General features: G+C 45.1%; 1 protein-coding gene and 1 pseudogene across 11 annotated transcripts in view; both read left to right on the plus strand.

The window, feature by feature from the left end:
- The window catches only part of PRPSAP2 (phosphoribosyl pyrophosphate synthetase associated protein 2), a 76,239-nt gene that overhangs the window by 40,930 nt on the left and 17,882 nt on the right, over window positions 1-17,427 (plus strand). For all 11 annotated transcript variants that reach the window (XM_008966750.4, XM_063599203.1, XM_008966719.6 and 8 more), the window contains one exon: window positions 15,163-15,311. In XM_008966750.4, the coding sequence (XP_008964998.1) occupies window positions 15,163-15,311 (149 nt within the window). The remainder of the gene's footprint in view (window positions 1-15,162; window positions 15,312-17,427) is intronic.
- On the plus strand, window positions 12,050-15,153 carry LOC129394375 (ran-specific GTPase-activating protein-like; annotated as a pseudogene).

Below are 17,427 nucleotides of genomic sequence, written 5' to 3' on the forward strand. Positions count from 1 at the left end.
TTTTAGTTAAAAACAACATTTTAAATTATGTAATGTGAAAAATCTGAGCATCAGATTCTACCTCCACCAATTCCCAGTGTTTGTTGTTGCTGTTGTTTCTGTGATATGTTTGTTTAGTGTCCACCCTGTGCCAATTCTGTAAAGTCTGTATTCTTTGTAGCATTCAGCCACTGAAGTCTCTGGTTGGTTAGCTTACTGGCCAGCTAATGATTGGACAGAGATTTCCTGAAATGCCTTGAAGCAATAAATCTCCCACTCTCTTCAAGGTCTGTGTGTGTGTGTTTGTGCATGTCTTCAATTCTCCCAGCAGCTTACAACTCTGTCTTAGCCTTTACTTCTTGGTTGCACAGAGCCTTAAGGTCAGCCAAGGTTCAAGGTTAGGGGCTTTTCAGGTCCTTCCTGGGTAAGCGCATGTTCTTTACATGCAGGAATAAGCTTTTCAAGGCCCATGTGGCCATTTCATTCCCCAGATTTTCCTTTTTTTTTTTTTTTTTTTTTTTGTCTAGCCCCTTGTTTTACTCAACTGGTATTGTCACTTCAGGCAGCTGCAGTGTTAAACAGTTGCTGTTGATTGCTCATCTACTCTGGGGATGGGACTATTCACACAGAGTGACTCTAAGTTTGATCATATTCTCCAGCCCTGAGTCTCAGCAAGCTGCCAGATAGGCATAATAGTGACGATTACCTGAGAATGGGCTTCTTGAGAAGCTCCAAACCTGTTCTTTTCCCACCAGTGGTTGCTAGTCTTCTGTTTCTCATGGCCACCATGATTATGAGGTTTCCAATTTTTGTCTTTTGCAGAACTGGAGAGAGAGGCATGGGAATAATGGAATAATGGGAATGGGGCAAGTTAAAACACACAAAGTTTCTTTTTTTTGAGACAGGGTCTCACTCTGATGCCCAGGCTGGAGTGCAGTGGCATGATTATGGTTTACTGCAGCCTGGACTTCCTGGGCTCAGGTGATCCACCTCAGCCTCCCAAGTAGCTGAGACCACAGGCATGCAGCACCATGCCTGGCTAATTCTCATGTTTTTTTTGTAGAGATGGGGTCTCACTATATTGCCCAGGCTGGTCTCCAACTCGTGGCCTCAAGTGATCTGCCCATCTCAGCCTCCCAAAGTGTTGGGATAATAGTCGTGAACCAGCATGCCCAGCCCAAAGTTTGCTCTTTAACAAGATTCAGCTGTTTTTCTTAAACACTCCTCAGATTGTTGCAAGCTGTTGGTTAACTTCCACAGTTATGTAAAAGTTAATTTTTGCAAAATTTTTTAGAGTTTTTCTTTCTTTCATGGAGGAGCAGATTTTTTAGGGTCCTTATTCTGCCATTCTAGAGTGGTGCTTCTCTATAGTGTTGTTGTTGTTGTTGTTTAGACGGATTTTTATACTTGTCACTTAGGCTGGAGTGCAATGGTGCCATCTTGGCTCACTGCAGCCTCCACCTCCCGGGTTCAAGCGATTCTCCTGTCTCAGCCTCCTGAGTAACTGGGATTACAGGCTCCCGTCATCACACCCAGCTAATTTTTGTATTCTTAGTAGAGATGGAGTTTTCACTATGTTGGCCAGGCTGGTCTGGAACTCCTGACCTCAGGTAATCTGCCTGCCTTGGCCTCCCAAAATGCTGGGATTACAGGCGTGAGCCACCACGCCCGGCCTCTATAGTGTTTTGAATATCACCTTATATAGCTGTTTTAATAGTTGTTCTAAGTATTTTATTACATATACAAAACATATTACAATATACTGATGTCATTTTATCGGCTTGAGTGAAATATAGAAGCCATACCTCTCTCTCTATGTCTCTTTACTCCCCCTGTTTTTAATATATTTGTCTTAAATATTTCCTATACATACATTTATAGCAGTATCAGGCTGTTAGAATTTTTGCTTTTTTTTTTTTTTTTTTTTTTTTTTTTGAGGCAGTGTCTCGCTCTGTCACCAGGTTGGAGTGCAGTGGTGCAATCTCAGCTCATGGTAACCTCCGCCTCCCGGGTTCAAGTGATTCTCCTGTCTCAGCCTCCCAAGTAGCTGGGACTACAGGCGAGCGCCACCACGCCCAGCTAATTTTTGTATTTTTAGTAGAGATGGGGTTTCACTGTGTTGGCCAGGGTGGTCTCCATCTCTTGACCTCGCAATCTGCCCACCGCGGCCTCCCGAAGTGCTGGGATTACAGGCGTGAGCCACCACACCCAGCCAGAATTTTTGCTTTTAAACATCAAACATAATTTAGAAAAGTCAAGAAATGAAGAAAAGCTTATTATATTTACAGGTATTTTTGTTTCCTTCTTCCTTGCTGATATTCCAAAGTTTAGTTTATTGTTTCCTTTCTGTTTAGAGTACCTCCTTTTGCCCCTTTTAAATAATAGTTCTGTTGGTAACACATTTTGCTGGTTTTCCTTCATTTGAGAATGTCTAGAGTTCCTTTTCGTTCTTGAAGGACATTGTTGCTGGGTATAGGATTCTGGAGTAACGGTTCTTTTCTCTCAGCACCTGAAAAGTTTTTGTGTCACTTTCTTTTGGTCACTGTGGTTTCTGATGAGAAGTTGGTTGTCATGAATTATTTTTCAAGATTATTTCTTTGTCTTTAGTTTTCAAAAGTTTAATTACAATATATCTTGAGATTGCTTTGGGTTTATCCTGTTTGGTGTTTGCTGGACTTCTTGAAGCTGTGGGTTTATGTCTCTGACCAATTTGGGAAGTTTTCAGCCATTGTCTTTTTGAGTACTTTTTTAGTCCTACCGTCTTTCTCCTCTTTTTCTGGGACTCTTATGACATAAATGTCAGGTTTTTGTTTGTTTGTTTGTTTGTTTGTTTGAGATGGAGTTTCATTCTTGTTGCCCAGGCTGGAGTGCAATGGCATGATCTTGGCTCACCGCAACCTGTGCCTCTTGGGTTCAAGCGATTCTCCTGCCTCAGCCTCCCAAGTAGCTGGGATTACAGGCATGCACCACCACACCCAGCTACTTTTGTATATTTAGTAGAGACGGTGTTTCTCCATGTTGGTCAGGCTGGTCTCGAACTTCCGACCTCAGGTGATCCACCCACCTTGGCCTCCCAAAGTGCTGGGATTACAGGTGTGAGCCACTGTGCCCAGCTGATCTTTTGTTACAGGTCCATGGGATTCTGTTTATTTCTATTTTCTAGTCTTTTATATTTTTATTTTTTAGTGGGTCTCACTATGTTACTCAGGCTGGTCTTGAACCCCTGGGCTCAAGTGATTCTCCCATCTTAGCCTCCAGAGTAGCTGAGACTACAGGCACATGCCACCATGCCCTGCCACAGTCATTTTTCTCTCTGTTGTCCAAATTGGCTAATTTCTGTTGTCTGTCTTCCAGTTCACTGATTCTTTCCTTGACTTCCATTATTATTTTCACTGTAACTTCCATTCTGCTGTTGAGTATATCCAACTGAGTTTTTTTTTTTTTTTTTTTTTTTTTGAGACAGGGTCTCACCTCTGTTGCCCAGGCTGGAGTGTAGTGGTATGATCACAGCTCACTGCAACCTCTGCCTCCCAGGCTCAAGCAATCCTCCCACATCCGCCTCCCAAGAAGCTGGGACTACAGGTGCATGCCACCGTGTCTTGCGAATTTATTTTTGGTATTTTTGGTAGAGACAGGGGTTTTACCATGTTGCCCAGGCTGGTCTTGAACTCCTGAGCTCAAGTGATCTGCCCACCTCAGCTTCTCTAAAGTGCTGGGATTACAGGTGTGAGCCACCACCCCCAGCCCAACTGAGCTTTTTAATTTGGTTATTGTATTTTTTAAGTTCTAAAATAAGTTTTTGGTTCTCTTTTTTTGAGACTGAGTCTCACTCTGTTGCCCAGGCTGGAGTACAGTGGTGTTATCACAGCTCACTGCAACCTCCGCTCCCTGGGTTCAAGTGATCCTTATGCCTCAGTCTCCTGAGGAGCTGGGATTACAGGCATCTGCCACCATGCCAGGCTAATTTTTTTTTTTTTTTTTTGAGATAGAGTGTTGCTCTGTCACCCAGGCTGGAGTGCAGTGGCGTAATCTCGACTCACTGTAACCTCTGCCTCCCAGGTTCAAGCAATTCTCCTGCCTCAGCCTCCTGAATAGCTGGGATTACAGGCGTGAGCTACCACGCCCGGCTAATTTTTGTATTTTTAGTAGAGACGGGGTTTCACCATGTTGGTCAGGCTGGTCTTGAACTTCTGACCTCATGATCTGCCCGCCTCAGCCTCCCAAACTGCTGAGATTACAGGCGTGAGCCACCGCGCCTGGCTGCTAATTTTGTATTTTTAGTAGAGACGGGGTTTTGCCATGTTGGCCAGGCTGGTTTCAAACTCCTGGCCTCAAGTGAGCTGCCTGCCTCGGCCTCCCAAAGTACTGGAATTACAGTCATGAGACACTACGCCTGGCCTTGGGTCTTTTTTTATACCTTCTATTTTTTTGTCAATACTTTCTTTGTTTAGACTTCTTGTTTTTTATTTCACACATGCTCATAATTGCTGCTTGTAGCACTTTTCTGATGGCTGCTCTAAAATCTTTGTTATACAGTTTCAGCATGTCTGTCATCTTGGTGTTGGCATCTGTTAATTGTCTTTTTTCATTCATATTGAGATTTCACTGGCCTTTAGTGTGGCGAGTGGCTTCTGATGGGAATCTGGACTTTTGGATATTGTGTGTGAGACTCTGGGTCTCATTTAGGCCTTCTGATTTTGCTGGCTTCTCAGGACTCTGGCAGGGAAAGTGGTGGTGTTGGGGCTCGTTTCTGCTAGGTAAGGGTAGAAGTCGAGATTCACCACCAGGCCTGTGTGGACCACCTAAGGTGGTCCTTGTTACTCATGGGTGGAAATGCTCCCTCCATGTCCTCCACTGACGCCAAGGAAAAGTAGCATCATTCTCATTGGGTGGTGGTGAAATTCCTGACTCCACCAGGCTGCCTCTGATACCACTGCAATGGAGAGGGGAGGGGCACCTCTTTACTGCTGAGTTGGGGGTAGAAGTCCAGATTTCACTCTCCACTGACTCTGGCAGTTGCTCCTTACTGCTGAGTGAGGGTGAAAGTCCCAGCTCCCTGTTTGGCCTTCTGTGAAACCACCCCATTGGGTTTAGGGTGCCTCATTATAGCCTGACAAGCCAGGAGGTACAGGCTCACCCCTCAACCTTTACTCATGCGGCGGAAATGTGGCGGAAACGTGGGCTGTGGCTTTCCTGCCTGTGTGGCTAGAGTAAGGCAGTTATTGTCTAAATATTTTCTCACTCACTAGGTTGCCCTTTTCTTAGTCCTTTGACTAGGGAGAGCCGACCTTTGTTGGAGCTTTTCTTGTCTTTGCCCACTGGCATTTTTGGGTCGCTTCTTCTCCAGCTACAAATCTGGGATAATAAGGCAAAAGGAATGCCCAAGGAAGCCACCACCGTGACGTTGCTCAGGTCCTGAGGTCCCTTGCTAGTCTGCCTTCTCTCTACCTTTTAGTGTCTTCTCATTTTTTTTTGAGACGGAATCTCGCTCTGTCACCCAGGCTGGAGTGCAGTGGCACGATCTTGGCTCACTGCAAACTCCGCCTCCCGGGTTCATGCCATTCTCCTGCCTCAGCCTCCCGAGTAGCTGGGACTACAGGCGTCTGCCACCATGCCTGGCTAATTTTTTGTATTTTTAGTAGAGACAGTTTCACCGTGTTAGCCAGGATGGTCTCTATCTCCTGACCTCATGATCCGCCCGCCTCAGCCTCCCAGAGTGCTAGGATTACAGGCGTGAGCCACTGCGCCTGGCCAGAGTCTTCTCATTTTTGTTTGTATGTAACATCCAGGGGTTTTAGTTGTGGGTGGCAGAAGGAGTATTAATAATCCTTCCTAGTGGAAGCAGAAGTGACAATATGTTTTGATACTTTTTTTTCCTTGAGACAGGTTCTTGCTCTGTCATCCAGGCTGGAGTGCAGTGGTACAACCACGGCTCACTGTAGCCTCCATCTCCTGGGCTCAAGAGATCTTCCTGCCTTAGCCTCCTGAGTAGCTAGGACTGCAGGCATGTGCCACCATGCCCAGCTGGTTTTTTCCTTATTTTTGTAGCAACGAGATCTCCCTATGTTGCCAGGTCTAGTCTCTAACTCTAGGGTACAAGTAATCCTCCTGCCTTGGCCTCCTAAAGTTCTGGGATTACAGGCATGAGCCACTGCATCTGGCCTTGATACAATTTTTTTCTTTCCCACTAAATACCAGAAGAACATGATGAATTTTCTGTTGACTTTCCCATCTGGGTGGACTTTTAGTAACCTCTAGAGTCCTCAGTTTACTTCTGTCACCCACGTGTTCACAGAGGGATGGATGTGGTAGCCTTTTGCTCAGTTTCTTTGGCTTTTGTCAGTGATGTTTGTCATTCATCTGTTCAAATGTTTATTGAGAACCTATTGTGCTGGGGCTGATGAGGCCTAGGAAGATGCCCTGTAGGAATGCATGTGTAGTGTCAGATGTTTTTTATCTATGTTATGTTATTTGATCTTTGCAACTTTGGAAGTCAGCAGTTATAATCTCTCATAGATGAGGAAACAGACCCACAGAGATGAAGGAATCAAGGTAGTTCCACCAAATGTTGTTTCCTTGAAGGTAGTGGTGCAACTATTTACTTCCAAGAATGTTTTCTATACCAGTGATTAGGGGACTTGAGTGTTGGCCAAATATGATTGAAATTGGGCCAGGTGCAGTGTCACACCTGTAATCCCAGCACTTTGGGAGGCCGAGGGGGTGGATCACTTGAGGTCAGGAGTTTGAGACCAGCCTGACCAACTTAGTGAAGCCCTGTCTCTACTAAAAATACAAAATTAGTGGGGCATGGTGGCGCACGCCTGTAATCCCAGCTACTTGGGAGGCTGAGGCAGGAGAATTGCTTGAACCCGGGAGGCAGAGGTTGCAGTTAGTCAGGATGGCGCCATTGTACTCCAGCCTGGGCGACAAGAGCAAAACTCCATCTCAAAAAAAAAAAAAAAAAAAAAGAAATTGACTTGCCCCCCTCCACTGAGTCTTTACCGAGTACATATTTGAGTGCTGCTGTGCCAGCCATCGTGGATGTGGTGGTGACCAGTGCAGGCAGGGCTGTGTTCCCGTGGCACTTGCAGACTGCCCTCATGTGCTCTTTGACTGGTAGGTCAGTTGGGTAGATTGGAAGGAAAGACCCAGTCTCTTTTTCTCCCAGTTTCAGTAATTGAATCCACATAGATCATACTACATTAAATGAATGTTTTAGAGGCTGGGCGCATTGGCTCACGCCTGTAATCCCAGCACTTTGGGAGGCTGAGATGGGTGGATCTCCTGAGGTCAGGAGAATTGCTTGAACCCGGGAGGCGGAGGTTGTGGTGAGCCCAGATCGTGCCATTGCACTCCAGCCTAGGCAACAAGAGCAAAACTCCATCAAATAAATAAATGAATGAATGAACGTGTGTTTTAGTATGGAGATGAGTGCTACAAAAGGTTCAGTTTTATATGGAACAGGTAGTAAAATAACACAGTCAAGGCTTAGGAGTTTGGTCTGTGAGTTTAAGGTATTGTGAGTGGGCCAGGCTCGATGGCTCACGCCTGTAATCCCAGCACTTTGGGAGGCTGAGGTTGGAAGATCATTTGAGTCCAGGAGTTCAAGAACAGCCTGGGCAACATGTTGAAACCCCATCTCTACCAAAAATACAAAAATTAGCCGGGTGTGGTGGCATGTGCCTCTAGTCCCAGCTACTCAGGAGGCTGAGGTGGGAGGATCACTTCAGCCCAGTAGGTGGAGGTTGCAGTGAGGTGAGATCACACCACTGCACTCCAGCCTGGGTGACAGCCAGACCCTGTCTCAAAAAAACAAAATAAAATAAAAAGGTATTGTGAGCAAGAGCTCTGTCGACATGGCATCAACACAGTAAAGTCAGTTCTGGTTGTCTCATATCCCATAGCTATGTGGTGGTGATTTTCTTGTGTTCTAATGTCCTGATAAACACATTCACCCAGACTTCGAGCAGGAGATGGCACTTTCTGGCTCAACCACATGCAAATTCTGATCCTATTATTTCTAGTTCCCTCCTCCAAGTTTTTCATTTGGCAGCCAACCTTAGAAAATAGCTGTAATCAATGTAGAAGTCAGACTGGGGCTGACTTTTATCAGTCAGGAAGGTATTAAATTAGCAATCCAAGACTTGGGCTTCCACTTGTGCCTTAGCCAGTCTTTGTGAGAACCTTGGTCAAGGCTGTCTCTCCAAGCCTCAGTTTCCTGGGGATAACACCTGCTTGGCTTATCTTACAGAGTTAATAAGCATCAAAGAACTTACTGAAGGACTTTATAAATTAAATACCATTATGTAGAATGGTGGTGGTTAGTGCCTTTATTTATTTATTTTTTGAGACAGGGTCTCCCTCTGTCGCCCAGTCTGGAGTGCAGTGGTGCGATCTCGGCTCACTACAACCTCCACCTCCTGGATTCAAGCGATTCTCTTGCCTCAGCCTCCTAAGTAGCTGGGATTACAGACGTGCGCCACCATGCCCAGCTAATTTTTGTATTTTTGGTAGACATGGGGTTTCACCATGCTGGTAAGGCTCTTCTCGAACTCCTGACCTCAAGTGATCTGCCCGCCTCGGCCTCCCAAACAAAGTGTTGGGATAACAGGCGTGAGCCACTGTTGGGATAACAGGCGTGAGCCACTGCGTTTAGTGGTTAGTGCCTTTAGAATCCTGAAGTTATTGAATAGGTCTAAGTGCAGAGCTATTGTTTTGGAGTTGTTTGACAATGAGCAGTTGTTTTGACTAAAAGGGATCATCAGAGAAAGTGTTGCTTTTGTAAGGAACAGAACTTGCTTGAATGAGTTGTTTGAAATTGTTTTCTCTGAATAACTGAGTGAATAGGAAACAAAAGGATAGCTGAGGCCCTGTGTCTTGTTCTTTCTCACCCATGATGTAAATTAACTCTCATTATCGTACAATCAGGATCAAGTTGCTTTAGAATTCCTCTCTGTCAGTGCATGAAACAAAATGACACAGAGAAACCATCCTGATTGATTTTGGAATTAGATGGGAATGCAAAGTATCTGATTAAGTTATATGGAGTATCCAGAAGCTCCCATTGCTGTGCAGGTAATAATTTTATTTATTTATTATTTTACTTATTTATTTTTTTGAGACAGAGTCTTGCTGTTGTCGCCTGGGCTGGCATGCAATGGCATGATCTCGGCTCACTGCAACCTTCGCCTCCCTGATTTTAGCAATTCTCCTGCCTTAGCCTCCCGATTAGCTGAGATTACAGGTGTCTGCCACCATGCCTGGGTAATTTTTTTGTATTTTTAGTAGAGACGGGGTTTCACCACGTTGGCCAGGCTGGTCTCGAACTCCTGACCTCAGGTGATCCACCTGCCTTGGCCTCCCAAAGTGCTGGGATTACAAGTGTGAGCCACCGCACCCGGCCATGATTTTATTTATCTTAAGAGCATTGTGTTTTGTAGAGGTTGGTATAATTGAAATCTTATTCTAGGAATTGGCAAACCTCCACAGATCCCAGATGGAAAAGACTTCCTTAGAGGATAACTGACAGGTCAGTCATTTGGCACCAATTTTGTTTGCAAAGCCAATCTTGAATTTCAAGGAGGAACTAATAATCTATGTGATGCCAACTCTTTTGAAGACTCAGCCCCATTGTTCTGTCTGAAATTTTTTTCTCTTGAGAATTTTTTTTTTTTGAGACGGAGTGTCGCTCTTGTTGCCCAGGCTAGAGTGCAATGGCGCGATCTCGGCTCACTGCAATCTCCGCCTCCCGGGTTCAAGTGATTCTCCCACCTCAGCCTCCCAAGTAGCTGGGGATTACAGGCATGTGCCACCACACCCGGCTAATTTGTTTGTGTTTTTAGTAAAGACAGGGTTTCTCCATGTTGGTCAGGCTGGCCCCAAACTCCCAGCCTCAGGTGATCTGCCCGCCTCGGCCTCCCAAAGTGCTGGGATTACAGGCGTGAGCCACTGCTCCTGGCCACTCTCTTGATAATTTTTTAAAAACTATTTTGATTTTTTTTGTAAGGATGAATTCAAAGTTATATGAATACTAAATCTTACATCTTGGGATATTTATCAAATATTATTGAAATATTCCGTGTTTATGATGCTCCCTCTTTTCCCTTAGGACAAATATTCTGTCTTACACACACATAGATAAATATATTTTACTGACTTCACTGTTTTTGACCTAAGCAGTCTTGCTCCTGTGAAGGTTTATCATCTTTTCCTTGGAAATATAAATTACATTCCTCATAGATAGGACCAGACCAATAAATGTTTACTTACGCGTGTCTGAGATTGTTTGTTTGTTTGTTTGTTTATTTGAGACAGGGTCTTTCTCTGTTGCCCAGGCAGGAGGGCAGTGGTGCAATTATAGCTCAGTGCAGCCTTGACCTTCTGGGCTCAAGTGATTCTCCCACCTCAGCCTCCCAAGTAGCTGGGACTACAGGCACGTGCTACCACGCCCAGCTAATTTTTGTATTTTTAGTAGAGACAGGGTTTCACCATGTTGGCCAGGATAGTCTCGATCTCTTGACCTTGCGATCCACCTGCCTCAGCCTCCCAAAGTGCTGGGATTACAGGCGTGAGTCACTGTGCCTGGGCCAGCTAATTTTTTTTTATTTTTGTAGAGACGAGGTCTCCCTATGTTGCCCAGGCTGGTCTCAAACCCCTGGGCTCAAGCCATTCTCCTGCCTTCATCTCAAAGTGCTGGGATTACAGGTGTGAGCCATCACCCAGCTTTAAAAAGTATATTGAAAATAGGATGATTTAAGCATGAATTTTTTGTGTGTTTGTTTGTTTGTTTGTTCGTTTTTCAGTAGAGATGGAGTTTCACTATGTTGGCCAGGCTGGTCTTGAACTCCTTGTCCCAAGTGATCTGCCCGCCTCAGCCTCCCAAAGTGCTGGGATTAATGGCGTGAGCTGCTGTGCCCAGCCAAATTTAAATTTCTTGAAATAATTGCTAACACTGTAGCAAAGCTTTCCTTCGTTGTGTAGTGCATATAGGAAACCAGGTTGATGTGAAATTTCTAACAGCTCATAAGAGTCTACAAACTAATAGTATTTAGTACTTTCTAGTGCCCTGCTCTTCATATGTCATGTAAATGCCTTGGCTGTATCTAGTATAGATAGTACTAGTGGGATTCAGTATAATCCTTAATTTTTTGTTTGTTTTTAGTAATTCTTGTGAGCAGTTAGTTAAGAACTTGTTTTGAATTTTTGGTGCTGGTAAGCCAAGACTGCGAGAACTTGTTGGATTCTTAAACACTTGAACATTTACCATGCATCAGGTGCTGAGGATGGAAAAAAGAGTAAGACTCAGCATGGCCCCCAGGAATCAGGAGTGGCTGTATTAATATCAGACAAATCAAGGCAAATAATTTTGCCATGGTTGAAGAAGGTCTTTTCCTAATGATAAAGGGGTCAGTTCTTCAAGAGGACAAAACAGTTCTAAACATTTATAAACTAAATGACAGTGTTTCAAAGTATATGAAGCAAACACTGATAACTGCAAGGAGAAATAGATATATCCATAATGATAGTGATTCCATTATTCTTCTCTTAGTAATTGATAGAATAAGGAGACTGAAAATCATTAAGGATGCGGGAGACTTGAACAACCCCTTCAGCCTGCTGGATCTGACTGACAGTCATAGCACACCATCCAGAGAGAGCAGAATGTAGTTCTTTTTTAGTATAAACACAAAGATCATATTCTTGTGAGCCATAAAATAAGCTCCAAATTGATAATTATGCAAGCCATACAAAATATATTCTCTGACCACAGTGGAATTAAGAATAATTCTAATAACAGAAGTATCTTTGGAAATGTCCTGAATATTTAGTAACTAAATAACATACTTTTAGATAACCCATAGGTCAAAGAAGAAGTCAAAAGTGAAATTAAAAAGTATTTAGAACCAAATGAAAATGAAGACACAGGCCAGGCGCGGTGGCTCATGCCTGTATTCCCAACACTTTGGGAGGCCAAGGTCGGCAGATTACCTAAGGTCAGGAGTTCAAGACCAGCCTGGCCAACATGATGATGAAACCCCATCTCTACAAAAAATACAAAATTAGCCGAGCGTGGTGGCACACCCTGTAATCCCAGCTACTCGGGAGGCTGAGACAGGAGAATCACTTGATCCAGAGGTGGAGGCTGCAGTGAGCCGAGATCATGTGACCGCACTAGCCAAGATCACGCCACTGCACTCCAGCCTGGGCGACAGAGCAAGACTCCATCTCAACAAAAAAAAAAAGCCAGATGCGGCGGGAAGAAGCTCCTGCAAGAGGCCACGGAGCCAGCGACGGGAGGCCTTGAAGCCAGTGACGACCCACTCAGCCGAGCTGCCGCTTTCGCAGCACACCAAGGACACTCATGAGGACCATGATACTTCCACTGAGAATGCAGATGAGTCCAACCATGACCCTCAGTTTGAGCCAATAGTTTCTCTTCCTGAGCAAGAAATTAAAACGCTGGAGGAAGATGAAGAACTTTTAAAAATGCAGACAAAACTGTTCTGATTTGCCTCAGAGAAGGATCTCCCAGAATGGAAGGAGTGAGGCACCGGCAACGTCAAGCTCCTGAAACACAAGGAGAAAGGGACCATCTGCCTCCTCATGCGGAGGGACAAGACCCTGAAGATCTGTGCTAACCACTGCTTCACGCTGATAATGGAGCTGAAGCCCAACATGGGTAGTGACCATGCCTGGGTCTGGAACACCCACGCCGACTTCGCCAACGAGTGCCCCAAGCCAGAGCTGCTGGCCATCCAATTCCTGAATGTTGAGAATGCACAGAAATTCAAAACAAAGTTTGAAGAATGCAAGAAAGAGATCGGAGAGAAAAGAAAGGATCGGGCAAAAACGATCATGCCAAAAAAGTGGCGGAAAAGCTAGAAGCTCTTTTGGCGGAGGAGGAAACCAAGGAGGATGCTGAGGAGAAGCAATAAATCATCTTATTTTATTTCCTTTTCCTCCCTTTCCTTTCCTTTTCAAATTTTACCCTGCCCCTCCTTTTCGGTTTGTTTTTATTCTGTTTTGTTTTTACAAGGGATGTTATATAAAGAACTGAATTCAACATTCAAAAAAAAAAGATTAAAGCATAAATCAATGAAATAGAAAACAAAAACCAGAAAAACGCTAAAAAGCTGATTCTTTGAGAAAATCAATGCAATTGATAAACCTTTATCCAGACTGGTTAGGAGAAAACAAGACGCAAATTACCTACCGTACCAAGTGTTGGTGAAGATGTGGAGGAACTGGATCTCTCGTGTTGTGCTCATGGGACTGTAATATGGTATAACCACTTTGGAAAACAGTGTGGCCTTTTTTTTTTTTTTTTTTTTTTTTTTTTGGAGATGGAGTCTTGCTCTGTCGCCCAGGCTGGAGTGCATTGGCACTATCTCCACTCACTGCGAGCTCCGCCTTCCAGGTTCACGCCATTCTCCTGCCTCAGCCTCCTGAGTAGCTGGGATTACAGGTGCCTGCCACCCAGCCCGGCTAATTTTTTTGTATTTTTTTTAGTAGAGACGGGGTTTCACCGTGTTAGCCAGGATGGTCTTGATCTCCTGACCTCATGATCCGCCCACCTTGGCCTCCCAAAGTGCTGGGATTACAGGCGTGAGCCACCGCGCCCAGCCTATGTGGCCTTTTTATAAAGAGTTAAATATACGCCTACTATATGATCCAGCCATTCCACTCTTAGGAATTTATCAGGAGATAAGAAAGCATGTGGCTGGGCGCGTAATTCCAGCACTTTGGGAGGCCGCGGTGGGCAGATCATCTGAGGTCAGGAGTTGAAGACCAGCCTGGCCAACATGACAAAACCCCGTCTCTACAAAAAATACAAAAATTAGCCAGGCGTGGTGGCACGTGCCTATAATCCCAGCTACTTGGGAGGTTGAGGCAGGAGAATAGCTTGAATCTGGGAGGTGGAGGTTCACGCCACTGCACTCCAGCCTGGGCAACAGAGTGATACTCTGTCTCAAAAGAAAAAGAAAGAAAGAAGGAAAGAAAGCATGTGCCCATACAGAGATCTGTGTATGAATGTTCACAGCAGCTTTGTGACAGCCAAAAACTAGAAACAACTGGAAAGCTCAGCAATACATAAATGGATACACTGTGATATATTCACCCAGCAGAATATTACTCAGCAATGAAAGGGAATGAACTATTGATATGTTATTCCATGGATGAATCTCCAAAACATGTGCTGCGTAAAATAAGAAAGACAAAATGGCCAGGCGCAAGTGGCTCACACCTGTAATCCCAGCACTTTGGGAGGTCGAGGTGGGTGGATCATTTCAGGTCAGGAGTTCGACACCAGTCTGGCCAACATGGTAAAACCCCATCTGTACTAAAAATACAAAAAAGTTAGCCAGATGTGGTGGTGCATGACTGTAGTTCCAGCTATTTGAGAGGCTGAGGCAGGAGAATCGCTTGAACCCGGGAGGCAGAGGTTGCAGTGAACTGAGAAATCCCGCCACCACACTTCAGTCTGGGGGACAGAGCAAGACTCCATCTCAAAAAAAAGATCAGACAAAAAAAGGCAACTATGATTTCACTTATGTGAAATTCTAGATAGGTGAAACTATAGTGACAGAAAGCAGATCAGCTGTTGCCTGGGGCCAGAAGGAAAAATCACTAAGGGGCATAAGGAGATGCTTGTGGTGATGACGTTCCTTGTCTTGATTGTGCTAATGCTTATATGGGCACATACAGCCTTCAGAGCTCATGAAATTATATACTTTAGATATGCACAATTTCTCGTATCTCAGTTTTACCTCCCTAAAACTATTAAGAAATTTGTGCTTAATACTTTGGTGAGCATTTTATGCCCTTTGCCCCATGTAGTTGGTTCTCACTGGTACGTAGGCAGGCAGGTAGAATTAGCAGCTTTAGGTGAGACAGAGCTGAGCGGAGGTTCCTTCACTCAGTCAGGCTCTCCCGGCCAGTGGCTTGCAGACCAGGCCAGGCTGCTGCCCTTCTTTGGTGCTGCTGCAGAGGGAAGTGTTTGGCATGTGGGGTCTCTATAGTTAGTCCTGGTTTCTAAGAGTCTGAGGCTGTTTTATTCTCTCTTTTCTTTAGTCCTTTGGGAGACAACATTCTACTTATGTTCTCTTAATGTTTTGTCCCCTAGGCATTAGCAGAACCAAGGGCTGCATGAGTTTTGAGCTTGTGTCTGGTGTTTTCCCTCAGGGCACAGTCTTTTGCTGAGCGCCTGCGCCTGGGAATTGCAGTGATTCATGGAGAGGCGCAGGATGCCGAGTCGGACTTAGTGGATGGACGGCATTCCCCACCCATGGTCAGAAGTGTGGCTGCCATCCACCCCAGCCTGGAGATCCCCAGTAAGTGTGCTGCTGCCTCTTTCCCACTTTCCTCTGATTTTAAGGCTGACTACACTGTTGTCTGTGTGGTTTTTTTCCTCATTCTTCGTTTTTTTTTTAAGTTGGCAAAAACTCATTAACACCTTTCTTGGCCAGATAGTAGTGAATGCATTTCTGATTACCTTGTAAATTGTAAGGCCATTTAGAAGCAGTCTGTCCTTCTTTGCAAGACCTGTGAAAATGTTTGGACTATTGAGACAGTTGCGATGCTTCAGGGAAGTCCATTCATTCATTCAGCAATATATACTAGAGTGTAGTTTAACATAAGCAAAAAGCTTTTTATATACAAAGTTATTGACTGTGATGTTGTTTTTAATGCAAATATTAGAAAGGTTTTAATGGTTTACCAGAGGGTAGGGCTTGGTAAATTATATTGTGTCAGTACAGCTAATTATGCAGCCCTTTGAAATAATCAAGACTACCTGGAAACGAGAAAAATATATGGAATATGTATGAACAAGGCAGAATATAAGATTGTATACCTATTTGTCTTAGTTCAGGCTGCTATGATGAAATACCTTAGACTGGGTAATATAAACAACAAGTTTATTGCTCACAGTTCTAGAGGCTGTGAAGGTCAAGATAAAGGCGCCAGCACTGACCCCGTGATGGGCCGGGCACGGTGGCTCACGCCTGTAATCCCAGCACTTTGGGAGGCCGAGGCGGGTGGATCACCTGAGGTCAGGAGTTCGAGACCAGCCTGATCCACATGGAGAAACCCCCTCTCTACTAAAAATACAAAATTAGCCAAGCGTGGTGGCGCATGCCTGTAATCCCAGCACCTTGGGAGGCTGAGGCAGGATAATCACTTGAACCCGGGAGACAGAGGTTGTGGTGAGCCGAGATCACGCCATTGCACTCCAGCCTGGGCAACAAGAGTGAAACTCCTTCTCAGAAAAAAAAAAAAAGATAAAGGCGCCAGCAGATTTGGTGTCTGTTGAGGGCCTGTTCCTCGTAGATAGTACCTTCTTGCTGCATCCTCATATGGTGGAGAAAGGTGGAAGACTCCCTCAAGCCTCTCTGACAAGGGCACTGACCCCCTTCGTAGAGCAGAGTCCTAACAAACTAGTCACCTAAAAGCCCTACCTCTTAATACCACCACAGTGGGTTCCAGCATGAATTTGGAAGGACACAAAAATTCAGACCATAGCATTTTGCCCCGGCCCCTCAAAATTCATGTTCATCTTACGTGCAAAATACATTCATTCTATCCTAATAGCCCCCAAAATGTTAACTCCGGGTAAGTCTTAACTTAATTTCAGCATCACCTCAAAAGTCTGAAGTCCAAAGTCCCATCTAAATATCATCTAAATCAAATATGGGTAAGACTCCAGCTCTGGGATTCACTCTGACGCACGTTTCTCTCCAGCTGTGAGCCTGTGAAATCAAACAGGTTGTATGCTTCCAAAATGCAATGGTGGGACAGACATTGGATAGACATTCCCATTCCAAAAAGGAGAAGTGAGGCCCAGTGTGGTGGTTCACGCTTGTAGTCCCAGCGTTTTGGGTAGCCAAGGTGGGAGGGTTGCTTGAGGCCAGGAGTTCGAGACCAAAAGGGAGAAGTAGGAAGAAAGAAAGGAGTGACAGGTCCTGACCAAGTCTAAAACCCAACCAGACAAACAACATTAAATCTTAAGGCTTAAGTTGACTTAAAGCCCCGCCTTCCACAAAAACTGGGGCAGGGGTTGGTCTTGCAAAGCTCTGGATGGCCCCACTCCCACAGCTTTGCTGGGAGCAGCCCATGCAGCAGCTCTCAGTCACTGGATTCTCATGCCTGCATCTCTCGGGCTGGAGTTGCACTCTAGTGGTTCTACCAGTCTTGAGTCTTGGGGTGGTCTTGCCCCACAACTCCACTGGGCATTGCCCTAGTGGGGTCTCTCTGGTGGCCCTGCCCCTGTGACAGTTCTCTGCTTGGGCCCTGGCACTCTTTGGGGCATCCTTTGAATTCTGGGTAGAGGTAGGTGTGCCCCCACAGCTCATTCACTCTGTGCACTGTGGAGATGGCCCTGCACGGACACCACTGTGGTTTGTTGCCTGTGCCTTCCAGAGGGGTGGCCCGAGCTATAGTTGGACCTGC

The sequence above is a fragment of the Pan paniscus genome, chromosome 19 (genome assembly GCF_029289425.2).
Source record: "Pan paniscus chromosome 19, NHGRI_mPanPan1-v2.0_pri, whole genome shotgun sequence".
NCBI classification, from domain to species: Eukaryota; Metazoa; Chordata; class Mammalia; order Primates; family Hominidae; genus Pan; species Pan paniscus.